Below are 18516 nucleotides of genomic sequence, written 5' to 3' on the forward strand. Positions count from 1 at the left end.
GGAGATGAGTGAGAGAGTAAATAGAGAAATAGGTGACACATCAAGTCAATATGTCTATGTACACCAATCAGCCATAACATTAAAATCACTGACAGGTGATGTGAATAGCACTGAATATCTCGTTACAATGCCACCTGTCAAAGGGTGGGATATATTAGGCAGGAAGTGAACAGTCAGTTCTCAAAGTTGATGCATTGGAAGCAGGAAAAATGGGCAAGCGTAAGGATCTGGGTGATTTTGACAAGCGCCAAAATGTGATGGCTAGATGACTGGGTCAGAGCATCTCATTGGTGGCACAAGGGGGTCCTACACAATATTAGGCAGGTGGTTTTAATATTACGGCTGATTGGTGTATATATCCATTTGTCATTAACATCTACATCATATACAATGAAGAGTAAAAGTACTGCTACTCTAACAATAATTCACTCGAGTAAAAGTAGTGCTAAAAAAAATTTCCTCAAGTAAGAGTAAATATGTCATCTGGTGAAAAACTGCTTGAGTACTTACTATACAAATTACTTTTGTCTACCATCAACACAAGTAAGCAAGTGAGCTATGCTGAAGTGAGCATCACCACGATTATCAATAGTAAGGTAAAGGTAAAGTTAGCTTGCTAGCTAAATTAGTCAAATGCTGTTTGGATTTTAGTAGCTTGCTATGTTGATTAGCTAGCTAGGTAGCTCATGTAAATACATAGCTGTCTAGCAAAGATGCCCTTTTACATTATCTTTAACTATAGGCTGTAGCAGTACTTAGATATATTTAACCCACACAGGCAATCACTCCCGAACACTTAAGTGACACTGAAGTTTACTACAGAGCTTTCATACTGTAAACATCAAAAGATCTGGCTAGCTGGTCTAGCTCACTCAGCTAGATAATGGATTGCCTGTACATGTTTACATGGTTGGATGTTGAGATGTGAAATGCCAATGTCTCCATGGGCTTTGGCTCTCATAATTTGCAGATCATTATCATGCTGTTTCCTTTGAAGCATTGAAAACAGAAGAAACCAGATAAATTGGTCCAGGGATGCTTATCTGTCTGCACTGTCTCACACACTGCTGTTGCTGATTAAGCATTTGGCTCCTGAAGTGTAGACTTTCAGCAGGAAACTGTTTTATTTTGAGTGGCTTTGGAAACTTGTACAGATTGTCTTTTCAATTCAATCTGCACCACTAACAGAGCGCAGGTTATGGTCGGCTTCTTCCTGGCTACATGGACGTGAACGTCAAGCTGTTAACATGACCGTAAGATGTGTGACTCACGGAAGAAGGACAAAACCATCCATCTGAAATAAAGAACCTGCAGTGGAAATAAGTGAGCAAGGCTAAATGAGTAAGATATGCACCAGACATCAACTATTTGCAGTAATGACTGTGAATAGCAGCACAATTCTCTTGTGGTAGATCATTTATTTTCTATCACATCTGTATTTTAAAAAGAATTATATTGATTGCACTACAGCCCAATTATTTTGCTATTTTTGTTGAATGTCAATGCCAGGCTTTCTATGACTTCTATTTTCTGTAATTCTATGACTACACCACCAAGGTATTATGAAGGACATTTTCCTTCAGCATCTTATTTAAAGAAATACCCCACCACTGTAATTCATTTTAAATAGCACTGCCCTTTAGATTTTAGTCTATATGCAAGTGTGTGTGTGCTGTTATGCAATCCTTTCTTATATGTGAACTGGCTGAAAATGTCTCTTTTTAGTGCATTATTCCATAAAAATTCTTGTAATTGTTTGTGTGTGTGTGTGTGTGTGTGTGTGTGTGATTTTGTTTGATTGTTTTCGCTGACACAGCTTCCTTTGTGCTGTGCAATTCTCTACAGTGTGATTTCCATTGATCCACAGTCAAAATGCAGAAAAGCCAATACAACATACCTCGAGCCCTCGAGATCCACCACATTTCAAAGACAAGCTGTGCCCAAATGCCCAAGGTGGAGGAATGAACTTAAAGAACTCCTAGATGTGTAGATGTGCAAAAAAAAAAAAAAAAAAAAACATGTCCCTTGCTGCCATCCTATAAATGCTGAAGACCCATTGTTTCAAAAAAAGGACATAAATTAATAATATTCATGAACTTAAACAAAACTAGTTTGTATTTATAAACACTGACTCCTGTTTTAAGCACTTTAGACTTTTCCCATTCTGTACTAGCATAAGGATTTGTTTTCCAAGTAGACTTTTTGGAAAGCACGTGTATTTCTGTAAGTCTGGTTAAGAGCATCTGTACATACTCTAAAAGTAAATGGAGGTAGCTATGAACAGATTTTATTGCTACCTCAGTGTGAACTTCTCAGTAATATAGCAGCCGAGAGCCGAGTGCATCAACCTCTCAATTTCTTTATTCATAGCAATTTCATTTTTTTTTTTTTGAGTGACCTTTTCTGCCTCTACTGCTGCATGATTCTAACTGCAATCAGGCTGAAGTCAAAGATTGAGCCCATGGCAACTGTAGCTAAGAGGAAGTCCTAAGATGGACAGAAATCTCAAAACCAAAGACAGCAGAGTTAGCTTATTCAAAATCATATTACTCTGTGTAGACAGGAAGGCTAATGGTGCTGCTGGTTAATGGACCAATTAGTCAAGTAGTTTATGAGCACAAATGAAGACAGACGCCTACAGAAAAGCCTGCTGGGTTATTTTACTCTTGATATAATTTATTTGTCTGTTTTAAACATCCCTATACTAAAGTACTGCTGAATTCTCCAATCTGATTCAGCAGAAGGTGATTCGGCTCGAACAATGGTACCAGATCACAGGTTTATGTTAATGCACTTGTTCTATCATTTGTGTAGTAACAACCCATTCACAGGGACTTATGACAGATACTTCTTATAATCTAAGATTAAGAACAAGCAGAAAATTTTTTTACCAAAGGCATGGAATATTTGAGATTGTATTATTGTGAAGCTTTCTGTAAGAAGATGTTTATTTAACACTTATAGAATGAGTCTCCAGTGTCAGCAAGTTGTAACAGTCAGTAAGTTTTCCATCACAGCAGAGCCTTCAGGACAGAGGACTGCACTTTCCAGTTTCTCGGTCAGATTGTCTTCAAAAGAGAAAAAAAAGAGACACTGGTGAAGGAACAACTGTTTATAGTTGCTATAAAGTAGGTGATAACAGGAACCAGTGTTCCAAACACTAAATGTAACTATAAACAGCTAAAAACGTGGTGTGTTGATCCTCAGTCAATTAACAAAGTTAATGTTTGGCAAATTGCTGTGATATAAGAGGAATGAAACACTTTGTGATGTGCTGTTTTTGAAAAATAATCAACTTCAGGGTGGTAACAGTAACTCAGCTTCGTTTTGGGCTGCAACACACCACCATGTCATTGATTATTACTATTATTATTATACTATTATTATATTATTATTATTATACTAACAGCACATCCAGTTGTGTTTTATTTCAAACTTAGTAGGTTTTATTAATCATTAGAAAGGGGTTCTTAAAGGGTTCACTTGATGTTTATGGATTCTTAGCTTTCCAAAGGGCTTCTAGTTGGTCCGCTCTCTTTGCTGTAGGGTTCTACATGGAACATTTAGTGGTTTGCCAGAGGAACATGCCAAAAGGTTCTAGATTTAAGCTCTTTTCTAAGATTGTTTACTCTACAAAAGCCATCATATAGGTCCAGACAAAAACTACTTCATCTCTACTTCTCTCTTAAATTGGATTTGTGCACTGTCATGGAATAAAGCTTCAGTTCTCTGCAAGAGTTATCTCCTTTATCGACTGGTCTTGTTTTAGCTCCCTTGATCAATAAGACCTAAAAAGAAACTGTCAGTTCATGTTGCAGCAGCCAGTGCAGCTCGAGCAGCATTTGTCTTTGTGCTGAATAATGCTGAGTGCACTACACAGGAGAAAGATCCCATTTAATCTCGCTTTTGCACCGGGCAATGCCGACCCGAGATCTCGGAGCAAAGAAATTTACAGCCTGAGACTTACAGCCTTCCTCATCCGTCTCTCTTCAAACTGAGTCTCGCTCCGATTCAGTTTTTCTAGTCTGACCTGAGGACTATTTCTGTAGGGAGACGTGGATATGTGCACACTACCACTTAAAGAAACGTGTAAAAGATACGCACCAATCTTTTTTATGCAAAAAACCAGTGCGCGCCAGGTTTATCCGACTGCAGCTGCTGCATCTGTAGAAACAGATCACATCAGGACTGTCTTAAGTGCCTTAGAAACTGGTGATATAGAATTATTTCGACGTGATACTGAATTGCTGGAAACCTTGTTGGGATGCGACACGATTAAGTTTGGACGAGGTCCCGTTTCAAAAGGCTCTCAAAAGAGGTGTGTCTAGACAGAGTGCAAGCACGCATCCAATCACACACTGATTCTCTCTCTCTCTCTCTCTCTCCACACACACGCACACACGCGCGCGCACACACGCACTCGCGCGCAGCAGTCAGCTCAGCACCGCAGCATTTCGCTACTTGACTTCATTTCAGACTTTACGCACCGAGTGCACGCATTTAAAGTTGTCTAAAGGTTTTGTATCATTTGGAGCAGGTTTGTAGAAAATGTAGTCAGAGCGAAAGGACCTTTACTTGCCTATTTTGTCCGACTCGTTTCTGGGACGCGCTGTAGAGTGCGATGGGAAAAGCTGTCCGAGGCTCGGTGCTGGCTCGCTGTACCGCCTGAGCGCGTTATGAACGGGGTGCGGGCGGGAGACGCGGATGGCGGCGGCGCGCAGGAGCGCTACGGCAGTGTGGCGTACGACACGGCGCTCAGCACGCTGCTGGCTGTGGCTGTGTACGTGGTGGTGAAGGGGAGCGTGGACGGGCTGCGGCAGTGGCGCGCGCGCATCTCGCTGCTGGTGGTGGGCTCCGGGCCGGTGGGACTAACGGCAGCGCTGGTCGCTGTCCGCAGCGGAAAGGTCCTGAAGCTCACCGTGCTGGACGAGCGCACACGCAGCGCACTGCTCTGCCGGCCGCAGCAGATCGCTCTGGACCCCCGCAGCGTGCGCTTTCTGCTCAGTCTCGGCGTGGACTTCGACAACATGGAGGGCTGCTGGCACAACGAGCACTTCTTTACGCGGATCGGCGTGTTTCAGGAGTACCTGCTCAGCGTGCTGGAGCAAAAGAAGCAGAAAGTCGACGTGAGAGTCCACTTGGGCACTAAGGTCAGTGAGGTCGTGCACTCACAAAACAGATTATTCTTCATCACAGGTTTTAACACGAATATACAGAACAGGTGTGCAGTAAAACAGGGGGATACCAAGGGCCAGGAGATACGGGGCCCAAGAGAACCCTCGTTAACAAACATTTTCAGGAAAATTCCACCACCATTCCAATACCACACACACTGTACATCCCAGACAGCGTTCATTTTGGAGTCCCTGGAAGAGCTAAAAATATTTGCTGAAATATAGTATATTCATTCATTCATTCATTCATTCATTCGTCTTCAGTATCCACTTCATCCTGGTAAGGGTCAAGGTGGATCTGCCCCACATTCACACCCACTAGCGGCAATTTCGCATAGCCCATCCACCTATCTGCAAGTTGTTGGTCAGTGGGAGGAGACCAGAGAACCCAGATGAAATCCACGCAAACACTATGAGGTGGCAATGCGACCCACTGAGCCACTGGGCCACCCAATTACAGTGTAGAAAAGACTGTATTTATTATATTTGCATGATAATCATTTAAGTCTATTCCTTGAAATAAGTCTTGTGACCCCAAGTCTGACCCCAGAAACACCTGTGAGAAGTTAATTACTCCTAATGCTAATCCATACAGACATTGTAATCATATCTAACCTCATATCTAACCAAAGTTGATCTAAATCATTGTAGCACTGTAAGTCAGCTATTTTAAACACTTGCATATTAGGAACTGTGAAGCCGATACTAATGCAACATTATTTTTTGGTTTGCAGTTGTCATCATTAATCCATTTATTGCCACCACTTTCCACTGGCCTGCTTCCTTTTCTCTTGCTTTTACTTCCTCTTTTTCTTTTAACTTCCTAATAGGTAAATTTCCTTCCTTTTTGGCAGGACCATGTGCATTCATTTCACATTCATTTCACACAGGTAGCATACTAATGAGTTAGGCCTCTTTTGGGGTTTTATTTTTTTGTCTTTTTGAGATGTTGTTATACATTGAACATCTGAGGTTTTAGGAAAGGCCCAATATTTGGACATTTGACATTTTATGGACCAGTCTTTGGCATTCCTGTCAGTGCTCCAGGCCCCATGTGTGTCTTATTTGTCCTGTAGCTACACATCTGAGTGAGATCTTGCCTCATTGCACTGTTAGACTCTGTACATTTTAATGTAATGCTGGAAAAGGAGCTGTGGTGAAAGGTGTGGTTTAATCCCCACAAAAAAATAAATAAATAAATCAACTTTGCTTCACAAAACAGTGAGCTGAATTAACATGCATGCAGGTCTCTGGTGCAACATACCAGATCTCTGTAGAAAACCATAAAACTGAAAGTAAAATAAGAAACAAAAGCCAGCTGTCAAAAGGCTATGGTCATTTAGTGTGACAGATTAAGTAAAGGGCAGAGGTGAAGGCCACTCCTTTATGTAAACAGTGAGCAAAGCTGTCAGCAGCCATTACTCAATCAGCACAATTAGCACAGATTTTACATACACAGTTCAAGACAATGTCTTAACAAAGTATTGTTCTTTTGTATGAATTCACATGTACTGCTGCTCAAATCACATCTACTGTTGCAAGCTAATCATATCAGACATTTGACATAAGTCACTCTCTTTCAGGTTTCACAGCAATTACTGCATAATCACCTAACTGCAATGATTTGATCTGATCAGGATTAACTATTAGCTTCCACATTCCTGGTTTTATAAAAATATTATATGTAGTCTGTAAACATAAAATTTTTTCTCACTTAGTTTCTCAGTAAAATGAAATTGCTGCACCACCATATTTTAATCATTATTCTCAGAGCCTATGGTGTATGTCTACATGCTGACAAATGACAAGATTTAATACATTAGTACAGAATACTGCTTTTGTTTTTACAGTTTTTGCTACAATATGTTATTTATTGTTAGTAATTGGTTTTATATATTTAAGTTTTTATTTATCTTAACTTAGATTTTTTTTTTCAAAGGCAAAGAAATTTTAGTTTGCTTACATGTTCATAATTGAGAAATTTGGTGGTGTTGTGTGTATTACTACACTCCTATTATCCTTCTAGAGATTTGCTATACACAAGGTTGTGTAATGTGAGCATACTTTTCATCACTTGACAGGAATGTGAACAAAGTCCTGAACCTAACCTGTTATTACATTCTATTGCGACACACGGCTGTAGCATGTTAATATCATCCAGATACTGAGTGTGTTGACAGAATGTTTTTTGGCATAAAAATCAATGAACAGAAAACAGTGGGATTATATTTTGATATTTATGTTCGCTAACTACTCACTGCTCACAACTCACAACTAACTACTGACTTTATTTCAGAATGTGAAACTTTGACCAACTTCATAAAAAATTTTTTTTATCAATATTGAAAATTGCTATATTGTAAAGTTGAAAGTTGTTTTATGGTACAGTAGCTAAAGCAAAAATAACTTTAGCTTAATTACTGTTCTATTTCACTCCTCTTTACTATCTGCGATGGTGAAAATCAGCTGGATACCATCTTATGCGTGTGCTCGTGCATGCCAAAACCTTCAGGAAAATCACAAAGTGACATATGATGCAGTATTAGTAATAAATACCACTGTCACAAAGCCATCTTTCTCTTTCTTCTTCTTGCCTTGTACACATATAAGACCACATGCACACCATATGGAGCTTTCCTGCCCATTTTAACGTGAATAAGTAAAAAATAATAACTGTGGGCTAAGGCTATCAGCTATGTGTTAGGGCAAAAATTAGCTAATTGACAAGTAATAAGCAAACTCGATAACCAGTTTTGTTTTAGGTGGCTATAGACTTGCAGTCCTTGCAGTGCATTCTAGTTATTAGCCTGTTTTAACATGATACCTCTAATATGTCTAGACATTGCAGCTCCTGTGACTGTATGGCTTAACTTGGAAAAGTTTTGAGCCTTAAACTGATCATTATTCTGTTCTGTTATCACCTATTTGTTAGTATGTATGTTTTCTTTTTCCACTGAATCCATGCCTAGAGTAGACATGGATGCATCACAAATGAAACTGAAACAGAGTAATCTGTTGATCTACTGATTATAAGGGGAATTTTCATTTATTGATTTAAAATATTTTGAACAAATAAAGCCTGTAAACCTGGAGACAGAGAGTGGAATGCAATTTGGAGACTTGGAAACAGATATTTAACAGGAGATGAAACAATGTCCTGCAAGCTAATATTTGACCAGATGGTCAAAAATGGCAAACAGATGAGTAAACACTGGATAAGCAGTGTCTGATAGTGTTACTCATTCCTGAAGAGGGGAACATAGATAGGCATTCTAACTAGCTACATTTCATTAGCTAACATTATTAGTGTCAGCTCAGCCAGGGGTGATATAAAGTGTGGAAGGCAGGGAGTAGAGTAGACAGGGGCCCAAGCATGGCCTGGGGAAACGAACACTGTCCAGGTCAGGGGCTGAAAAGTCTTACTGGTGCCCCTAAGCTAATGCCAATTAAGCTAAGTCACAGAATCTGACATAAATTTGGAGATGTTATTGGTGTGTGGGTCTGCATTTGAAACCAATGAGCAGTCAGTTAGGTACTAACTGGAGCTACATAAATGTATGCAAAAAAACATAGATAACCATAAATCTACACTAAGTTTGTTGATTAAAAGCCATAGAATGTTCATTTTCCCAACCAGCATGTATTAAAAATGAACTCGGAACTAAAATGGACCAAAGATGGCTTAACATGCGGTCACTCCTGGCCATTGAATTGAAGCTTGTTAATGTGCTGGACTTTGATGATTTGGTAGATGAGTTTGTGAGGTAAAATGGGTGTGTAATGTGTGTAGTCATGCGTGCTCTATATTTTGCATGTGTTGGGTTGAGGGGTGGGGAGGTATAGCTCCTTGCATTGGTTCATGAATGGTGGGGTGGGGAGGTGGGTCCTGTATAAGTTCCTGCTTAGTGATTTATGATGATTCTACATGTGCCCCTGCCCCTAAGTGACCATATTCTGCTCATCCCCAAAAGGCCCCTAGTTCAGCTTGGGAAAATCACCACAGAGTGTCTGACAAATTAGATCCAACTCAAAGCACAAGCGATGAAAGATTAACCTGGCTTTGATGCTTCTTGGCACATTTTTAAGAAGTAATAATCACGTCAGCATGACTCTCAGAGCATTTCCTGGTATCAGGATAAGGTTCAAATGAAATACTGCTTTGAGCTCTTTTTGTATTTCTGGATGCTTGCCCACCTTCAAGGTGATAATTGTCTTTCATGTTGTGATGAATAGGAACAACTAACAGAGCTGGATTAATGGAGGACCGAGAGAGGGGATAAATGAGGTTAGAAAAAGGAAAGTGAAACTATTTCTCTCAGTGCGGATTTGGCCATCAGGACAGAGTGATTGGCATCACAGTTAGGTCGTCAAATTGAGATATGCTTAGATATGCTTAGAATTGAGATAATAATTACAAAACTGTTTTTTTTATTCCACAGAAGCTTTGTGATTCGAATGCTTCAGTAAATAGTTTTAGGTTGAGTAACATCTTAGAGCAAGGATTAGGACTAAAGTTAGGATCAGACTATACACTATGCAGTAACTCTTCAGCAACATTTTGTCAGCATTCATAATATTGGATGTACTGTATGTCTCTTATAATCTAACTTGTCTCCTCAAACACCATGTCACTATTCAATTCTTAAAATGCAGAGCTGTTAATATATTTATACATTGCCTTTGGATCTTCTGTGATATTTTGGGGAAGTAGTTCATAGCTATAAAAAGAAAACAGTGTTGCCCCAGGAACAAGATTACACAAGATCAATGAAGACCTGAGCACTACAGCTGTCTGGCATGCAGAGAAATAACATGCTTTAAGAACAATTTTGCAGATATACACACAAGGAGAGGCGAACGCTCAAAGCATTTCACAGTGAGCTCCGGAAATTGCTCCTCGCTCTCTCTTTCAGAAGGAACACCTGATAAATGCTAGAGGCCGGCCGTATTACTCATTTCATGTATGCTGTTATATGGAGAGTTTTGTCACAGCAGACATGGCTGTTGAGTCAAAATAATGTCTTATTCACTTTAAAATAACAGAATTAAAATCACAGAATTGTGCAGTCTCATTAGCAGGACACTAAGCAGCAGCTAGTACGGAGCTGGCTTGGATGGCGGTTATGTACAGGTGACTGTGTTTAGTAAAGACTGGATAACAGCACTGACGCAGGAACAAGGCAAGCGAGAGCAATAAAGCCTTTTAATAGATTCACTGTTCCCATTTGGTCTTTCTACCAGCTTTTCTCTCTCTCTCTCTCTCTCTCTCTCTCTCTGTTATTGTGTTGGTTTCAGATCAGAGCTCTGATTCAGAGTTGACCTGCTGCTTTCCTCTCCTCCATCTTGTTCTTTTGTAAGGGCCAGTTGCTTTCACCGCTTGCTGTAGGAGTGCTTGTTTCTGTCTGGAAATGAAAACGCTTTTATTTTTAGTCCTGACAGACTTTTGTTTGGGTTTCCTTGGCCTTATCTCCACCTCACACTGCTGAATTACTGAACTGAAGCCTGTGAAAAAAAAATTAAGGCAGTAATCCTTGAAAGAGTTTTATTCCTTTTTCATGCAAGCATCTCTTAATGTCAAGGTCACAGTTTATTAGACATAAAGTTGTTGGTTTATTGACAATTAGCTGAAGTGTCTGCATTTGGTGTGTCTGCATTGTATATTGAGCCTAATCTTTTTTTTTTTTTTTTTTTTTTTTGGCGTTCACTGATGTGAAGATCTCACATCCAATAAAACAAATTAGAATTGTGTCTGGTTAAATTTAATTGCATTTGGGGTGACAGGATGTCAATCTGATTCAGTGAGTGAGATGTTCTACAGTGCACAGAGAAGATCAGCTGCAAAATCATACTCAATTAACAGTGGAGTTAGCTATTCAAAATACGTAAGTGAAGGTTAAAATATGTCCACGCCGTTTGTAGTCAAGTATTTAAAAGTAAATAAATGATTTTGACTAAATTGTTAATTTGAAACTATTCACATGACTCAATCTTTAAGAAAAGATATAAAGGTTGAGGTTTAGGGGTGGGGTTAGCATTTGTACTTTTTCTTACAACTTCATTTGTATGAAATGAACAAGGTTTAACCAGGTCACCTGTGTTCATACAAATTCAAACAAATTTTCAATGCAACAAAGTAACATAATGTACAAACAGCAAATCAGCCTAATAGGTAGTCATTTTGCAAAGAATGGTTGATTTGATTGCGGCATCCATATAAATTGGTATGGATTTGTTTTATGGTTTTAATTTAACACTGTTCATAACAAAATTCAAATGTACAGAAATCTGATGGATTGAATTGGCAACTCAATCAAAAATATTTGAGTCTGATCTTTGAGATTTGTAATGGGTACGTTAAAGGTGTAAATGAAAATAGAGTAAAAGAATACAATTATTAATTATACTAAAGTAAATTACAAATACATTGACCAGTAACAAATTAGAGATGCTTATGCACTTTCCATCTCTGTATATAATTATTTGCATGTATATAGGATTATCGTATTCAGGAACTTGGTTATTTTATTTATTTATTTATTTATTACATCAAACTAAGAAATTCTTAATTACAGTGTTGATGTGATAGGTAGAGAGGGGTAACTCAGCCATAATACCTGCTTAAACACAAATGCATCATTGTTCTTAAAGATAAATGATACTGATTCTGAAATGCTTATAAAGCAGCTTGAGCACTAACAATCCCTCAGCAGGTACACACACATCAAACTCCAAAAACACTAAAACGAATACATCATTTTAGGATGCTTAACTTCTCTCTCTCTCTCTCTTTCTCTCATTAGTTTACAGATGAATATCTGAGGAGGATCCCCAGCGGCGAATGGCCCCGGGTTATTGTAGTGGCTGACGGCTCTTGTGGTGACTCCTGTTCTGTATTGGGAATCAGTTCAGAGTACATCGTAGAGTCCTGTCATGCCTATGGAGCTAATGCCACAATAGAGAGACTGGACCAAAGACAGGTCAGTCTTAAGGATGCTTAACTCATTAATGATGGTGGATGCAGGGAAAGGATACACTGGTATAGGAAGCATAAATGTGACCTATAGAGCCTGGTTTTTCATTTTATTTTGTTTCAACCTCTTAATGTTTTTGCGCAAAGATCCCCCTGCCTCTTACATCAGTGTAACATTAGTGCATTATTATCATTGTTTTAGCTTTGCAGCTGTTGTCTGGCTCTGCCGGTTTGTTTAAATATGAATTCTGTGCAAGAGCTTGTGCTTATCTGTCCATGTATCTGCAAGCCACTAGGTTGTCACAAATGGGCCTTCTTTAAAAATATTACCAATGAAATTTCCAGATCAAAGCTTTTACCGAGACATTATACATGATGAAAAACAAAGGCCCAGCAAAGGGAACAATCTGATATGATGTGAATGAACATAAGATATATTGTAGATGCCATTTCCTGTAGTTTGTTTATTAATTCCTGAAATGAGTGACCACTCTGCATTTCCAGCAAAGCCACGGAGACAACAGACCAACAACTCATCTGATATCCTGCTATTTATAACATCAAACTAGTCTGGTATTACTGGTGGCACTGGATCTTCATGCTCTTTGGGTCTTTGAATATTAGATGCCCAAATGCTTTTAGCCAGAAAAAAACAGCACATTCTCCAGCTGCTGCCAGTGAACCAGAACTGACTGAGATATAAATACAAGTTGTTTAATAGTCTCTGGGTGGTGTACAGTGACAAATAGGAAGAAGACAAGTTCAGGGAAACGTCTGTACTGGCCTTCATTATACATACACTCCCACACAACTGTATACACTGAATCTCTGGGAATTGGCTGGAGCAAGTCTGTTCAGTCTATTGAAGGTCACAGTCTATATATTGTTTGAACAGTGTGTAACACTGCATTTGATTTTACGAGAGATTGATTTATGCATGTGTGTATGTATGTGTGTGTGTGTGTGTGTGTGTGTGTGTGTGTGTGTGTGTGTGTGTACATGAACGGAGATCAAAGCTATCTGAGGCCAGAGACTCATAAAGTCTCATTTCCTAGTCTTCATTCCAGCTGAAATCAAGATCATTTCCTTATGTGACCTCGCTGGATCGTACTGTGCTGTGATTCTGCAAATTAGCAATTGCTCGCCAAGTGGATTCTGCCTTACATAGAAAATGTGATCCTGCAATCAAATTTCCAAGCCTCATTGCATCAGTGTAAACCAAGACCAATTAAGGTGTGATTAAGTTAGGAAAGTGCAATGGCCCCTTGTTTAGACTACCCACAGTCTCTGCCAGAAATAGAAGAGACAAAACCTGACCTTTCATTCATAATGAAAAACATTCTGTGCCATTTTCCTTTCCAGTTGAACAAATGCTGGTGAATAAATGTATTAAGCCATTTGTGATTTGATTTGAATTGAACTTATGTTACACTGACATGAAATGTGTGGAGAACAAAGTACAACAGAAAGCAACTGACCATTTCTGTTGTACTGAATTCAAAAAATGCATATGAAGGAAGGATTTTATGTGCTGTTTCTTTTGACAATCAGAAATGGTACTGTATATTTTGTCTCTTCTCTGTAGGTCCCCACACCTGAGATCAGGGCTCACAGTCTGTACTTTGACCTGTCAGCATACGGCATTGATTCTGTTAGAGAACCTCGCAACTCCTCTCAGACCTCAGCCAAGCCTGGGTTTCACCTGAAGATCTACGGAACATTTCGAAACCGATACATGGCCCTCGCCTGCACGTCTGCAGACTCGAAAATGCTGCGTTTCCTGCGTCACACGGCCAACTCCTCAGTAATAAACCTTTGAATTACACCCTACTTCAGTTTCACAGGCTTTTAAATCATCTTTTTCATGCCACAGGGGTTCAGTTCAGTTTTACCACTAGTTCATTATCATGATAACAAAATCATATCTTCAGCCCCCAAACCAACCCCATCCCCTTTACTGTGAGTTGTATTTTAGGGAAAAATCTAAAATACTAAACTATTGAAACTAAGGAGCACTATATCAACTGGGGGTGGTGTAAACACCCAGACAGGAAATATGCTAACAACAGCTAGCAAGAAACTAGTGAGATCTGTGGTTTTATTTCTGTCTTGATGGATCAGCAGTGCCAAGAATTCCTCAAGTTGATGAATTGATCATTCTGGTCCAATCTGCCAAGAGTAAATATTTCTGGCAGTGCAAAAAAAGATGGAATTGGAAAAAATTATAGCTGCTATGGATCGTATCACTTCAGTCTATGTAGGAGCTGCTAAAAGAAAAGAAAAAAAAGAAAGTTAATAAAAATAAAGAGGCTGATCAGGCTGATGAAATTGGTAATTATAATTATAATTACAGTTATAAAGTCTTATTTTATATTTTTATATGTAGTAGTTTTGTGTTAATAAATTCTTGACCTAATACTGTAATTACCATAACTATGTCAGACACAAAATCTTAGCTTTAGAGGAACAGAAAGCTGCTTAAAAAAAAGATAATAGATAATATTCCAATATACTGTATATTACCCTGAGAAACTGATATAGTCTGAATGGGACTTGGAAATTATGTTATTATTGGCATCATTTTAGAAATTACAAACTGCTCCAAATGTCAGATTTTCCTGTGCTCTATCTTGTACCTTTGGGATTTCCATGAATTCAATAAAAAAAAATCTCTGGTGCCCTGTAAGGCATCTCTCTCACACGCTCACCTGATCCTTCAGGTATTTGACGCAGAGACAGAAAGAGCACTGAAAAAAAAAAATTAACCACACCAAAGTAGTTAGAAGTACAATGACTCCAGTTGTTGTGCAACTGTTTGGTTGCAATTATTTTTATATTAATCTGTTGCTACTCTGTATATTAGAAGTGTAGGTTGCAAATTGCACAAGTTAGTATCTCTACAAGTACAAGTACTTTATGGAAATTTAAATGTAAAGTGCAACTCAGTTACTTTCTCCCACTGCTGCTAAAGCAATGCTGAGTGCAGCACTAAGAGGGAAAAAAACAGTTGGGGCTGAGTCAATTGATGATAAATGCAAGAACATTCCATCCTGCTGAGACTACACACAGGTCCATAGGATACACATTCATGGATGGAGTGTGTGTGGCTGCAGAAAAAAGAGGAAGGAAATAGTACAAAAGAAGGCAAGGTCAGGGCTGTTTCACTCTAAAGAGCTTAAGTTAAAATGGTGAAAGAGAGGCACAAACCGAGGGCGATAGCAAGAGCTGGAGAGGGACAGTGCGAGGAGGTTTATTAAGACAGTGGCGTCACAGTGCACACCAATAGTGTGACAGAGCACGTCATTCACAGAAACACATGCTGTTACCTGGTTACAGCAAGGGAGAATCAGTGTGTGTGTGTGTGTGTGTGTGCGTGTGTGTGTGTGTGTGTGTGTGTGTGATGGGTGCAGAGGATAGGGGAGACGTTACCAAGACACCACAGGAGGATGACGGGGGCAATGATGTGAGGCAGTGTCATTAACTCACTTCTTTATTTTGGCTCATGTGAACATGTAGGATTTTTGTGGTTTATAGCTCAATAAACACTAAATGTCCATATTTTACATGTTTATGCTTTCTGTTGAACATTGGTGTCATTGACTCTCTGAAGCCTGGAGGTTTTTGTTTGCAAGACACACATTCCCACACCTCTTTAATGATTTTTTCTCTCCAACGCTTTCATCTCAGATAATGAAGAACATCTTTCACCAATCCTTTAATGCTTATAAGACAGACATTGAGCCCCGTGTGAGTGAGCTGACTCTGCACCGCATGCAGTGCAGCCGCAGGCTTTTCGAGATCATGCTCTCTCACCGACGCATCAGTGCAGCCTACATTGAGGGCGACAATGTAGCCGTCACTGTAGAGGGGGAGGCAGCCCGCATGCTAAACTTTGATACCGGTAAGTTTGTTTCCATCTGTCCACTGTCTGGCTCTGATTCAGATAAACTTCTAAACTGTAAGATACACTACCGCTGTCAGGAAGACTGTTAACTTTCAGATATATTAACTGGCAGGTTTACTTCTACCTGTCAGATGTATACTGTATGGCCAAAATTTGTGGACACCTGACCATCACACCCATATGTGCATGCTGAACATCTCATTCCAGATTTATTCCCCCCTTTGCTGTTATAATAACCTCCACTCTTCTGAGAACGCTTTCCTCTATATTTTGGAATGTGGTTGTGGGGATTTTTCCATTCACCCAGAAGAGCATTAGTGAGGTCAGGCACTGATGTTAGCCGAGGAGGCCTGGGGTGCAGTCGGCATTTCAGTTCATCCCAAAGGTGTTCAGTGGGGTTGAGGTCAGGGTTCTGTGCAGGCCATTTGCGTAATTTCATTTCCAAAGTGTGGAGCTCCCTTTGTGCACAGGGGAATTGTCGTGGTGGAACAAGTTTGGGCCTCTTAGTTCCAGTGACGGGAAATTGTAATACTACAACTTACAAAGATATTATAATATATAAGTTATAATATAATACTAACTAACAAATATACTGTCAGATATATAAGACAGTATAATTGTCGGTTATACTGTCAGATGTAGTACTAAATGTCAGATATACTACTGCAGATATATTGTCATATATACTACTAACTTTGAGATATACTGCTCACTGTCAGATGTACTACTAACTGTCAGATATACCATCAGTATAAAGTACTAACTTTGAGATATAATACTGTCACATATACTACTAATTTTGAGATATACTATCATATGCTTACAGTATATAAGAATATAAAAAAAATTATATGATGCACTCTGCATTATAAGCTTCATATCAGTTAAAGAAAGCAGTTAGGACTTAATTTGCTAGATGTGTTCAGTATCATGTACAGTGCAGTAGATGATACCAGGTTAAGTGAGAAAGCTGTGTAATACTGATAATCGTGTCAGAATAAAATTAATATCCAGCCTGGTATCTGGAAAGCTCTGGTGAAATCTTGATGTGGACACTTTGACGAGAAAAATATAATTATATTATTTAGGATTTAGCATTCTTCATCTTCATTTAATAACTTGTTTTATAAAATACTTGACATACATGATTTATATTATTTATAGTTACAGAGTACATGTGTTTTGTTAATGAAATAATGAATGGTGAATAAAAAATGACAGATGATTTTCAACCTATGGACGGTACTGTGAGTATTTCTTATGCTGTGAATTGTCTTTATGTGAGGACAGTTCCTATAACTGATGTTACTTTCTGAAAGGTTGTGGTGTGAACCTCGGCATGAGGGGCTTGGAGTCTTTGGGACTGTTTATCTACAGAACTGCCACTGCTCAGGATCAGAATGATGTGTTCGAAGCCCTTTCGGCCAAAATCCAGCACTCCAAACACGTGGCTGAGACCTTCAGACAGACTGGATTGGCTGCAGCTATGTTCGAATGAAGAGATGTGTGAGAGTTAGACACAGGGGGAAAAAAAACGTTGTCTCTAAAGTCTTATAAATATCATGGTTAAAGTTAAGTGTACTGTCATGCCTTCGTTGTAATAAGAATGTTGTCAAATGATGTACATGCTCAAAGGAACCAAAGCTTTAGCTCTGTGAAGAGTGAAAAGAAATGTCCTTGCAGTCAATGATAAGTGTGTTGTATGGAACAGAAAAACATCTGTAGTATTAAAGTGGAGGATAATGTGATCTAAAGTTTAGACTTAAGATTAAGTTCACACATACATTACTTGTCTGTACTTAGTACTAAGTACCACAGTTTCTCAAACTGACCTTATGAATGTGTTTATTCTTTTTTATCACTATGCTGTAGATTGCACTGATGCTTGCAATTTCATAGTTTGAGGCTTGACATTTTATCATCAGCTGTGGCTGGCAGGAAGTTTTCAGATCTACACCATTTCAGCACATCTTTCTGCTTTCTAACATGACCGCTCAGGCAAAAATCACATGAATTAGATCATTAATCGAATTTAGTAACGGAAATTTTGTTGGCTTGATACTGTACAGAAGTGCCTGGCGGATAGTCAATAAACCACAAAAGCATACATTTCCATTGCTTGGAATATTTTGTATGTATAAATTGGGTTGTCTTTAGATTTGTAATGTTTGTTAATAAAATTAAATGTGCATCTTTTTTCACGGGTGCAGTGTTTTTGGTTGGAGATTAAATGATGTCAGTATTAAGTGGTAACATTTAACGAGATGTGATTGTTTGAAAACACTTAAAGGTGCATTAGGTAAGATTTGTGAAAAGATATGTCTTTAATGGTCTAACGCGCGGAATTGAATAACATATGAATGATTTTTTTAATAACATATGATCATTGAATCCACCCTCATTGTCCACCCATGTACACAAAGCTCCACCCCCAAAGCTTATGATGGTTAGTATAGAGTTAGTATGCT

The 18516-nt window shown here is 38.9% G+C and overlaps 1 protein-coding gene across 1 annotated transcript; it reads left to right on the forward strand.

The window, feature by feature from the left end:
• Nucleotides 1-3839: 3839 nt before the first annotated feature.
• Nucleotides 3840-18245, forward strand: si:dkey-234i14.6 (uncharacterized). Its single transcript, XM_026917579.3, has 5 exons — nucleotides 3840-5150; nucleotides 11975-12151; nucleotides 13730-13948; nucleotides 15832-16045; nucleotides 17368-18245. The coding sequence occupies exons 1-5, from the start codon at nucleotides 4677-4679 to the stop codon at nucleotides 17544-17546; spliced, it is 1263 nt and encodes a 420-aa protein (XP_026773380.1). The 5' UTR covers nucleotides 3840-4676; the 3' UTR covers nucleotides 17547-18245.
• The last annotated feature ends 271 nt before the right edge of the window (nucleotides 18246-18516 follow it).

The sequence above is a fragment of the Pangasianodon hypophthalmus genome, chromosome 7 (genome assembly GCF_027358585.1).
Source record: "Pangasianodon hypophthalmus isolate fPanHyp1 chromosome 7, fPanHyp1.pri, whole genome shotgun sequence".
Classification (NCBI taxonomy): domain Eukaryota; kingdom Metazoa; phylum Chordata; class Actinopteri; order Siluriformes; family Pangasiidae; genus Pangasianodon; species Pangasianodon hypophthalmus.

Coding starts and splice junctions, on each gene's coding strand:
- si:dkey-234i14.6 (XM_026917579.3), top strand. CDS start 4,677: ATGAACGGGGTGCGGGCGGGAGACGCGGATGGCGGCGGCGCGCAGGAG. Junction 5,151..11,974: donor GAGTCCACTTGGGCACTAAG/GTCAGTGAGGTC, acceptor TTCTCTCATTAG/TTTACAGATGAATATCTGAG. Junction 16,046..17,367: donor CATGCTAAACTTTGATACCG/GTAAGTTTGTTT, acceptor ACTTTCTGAAAG/GTTGTGGTGTGAACCTCGGC.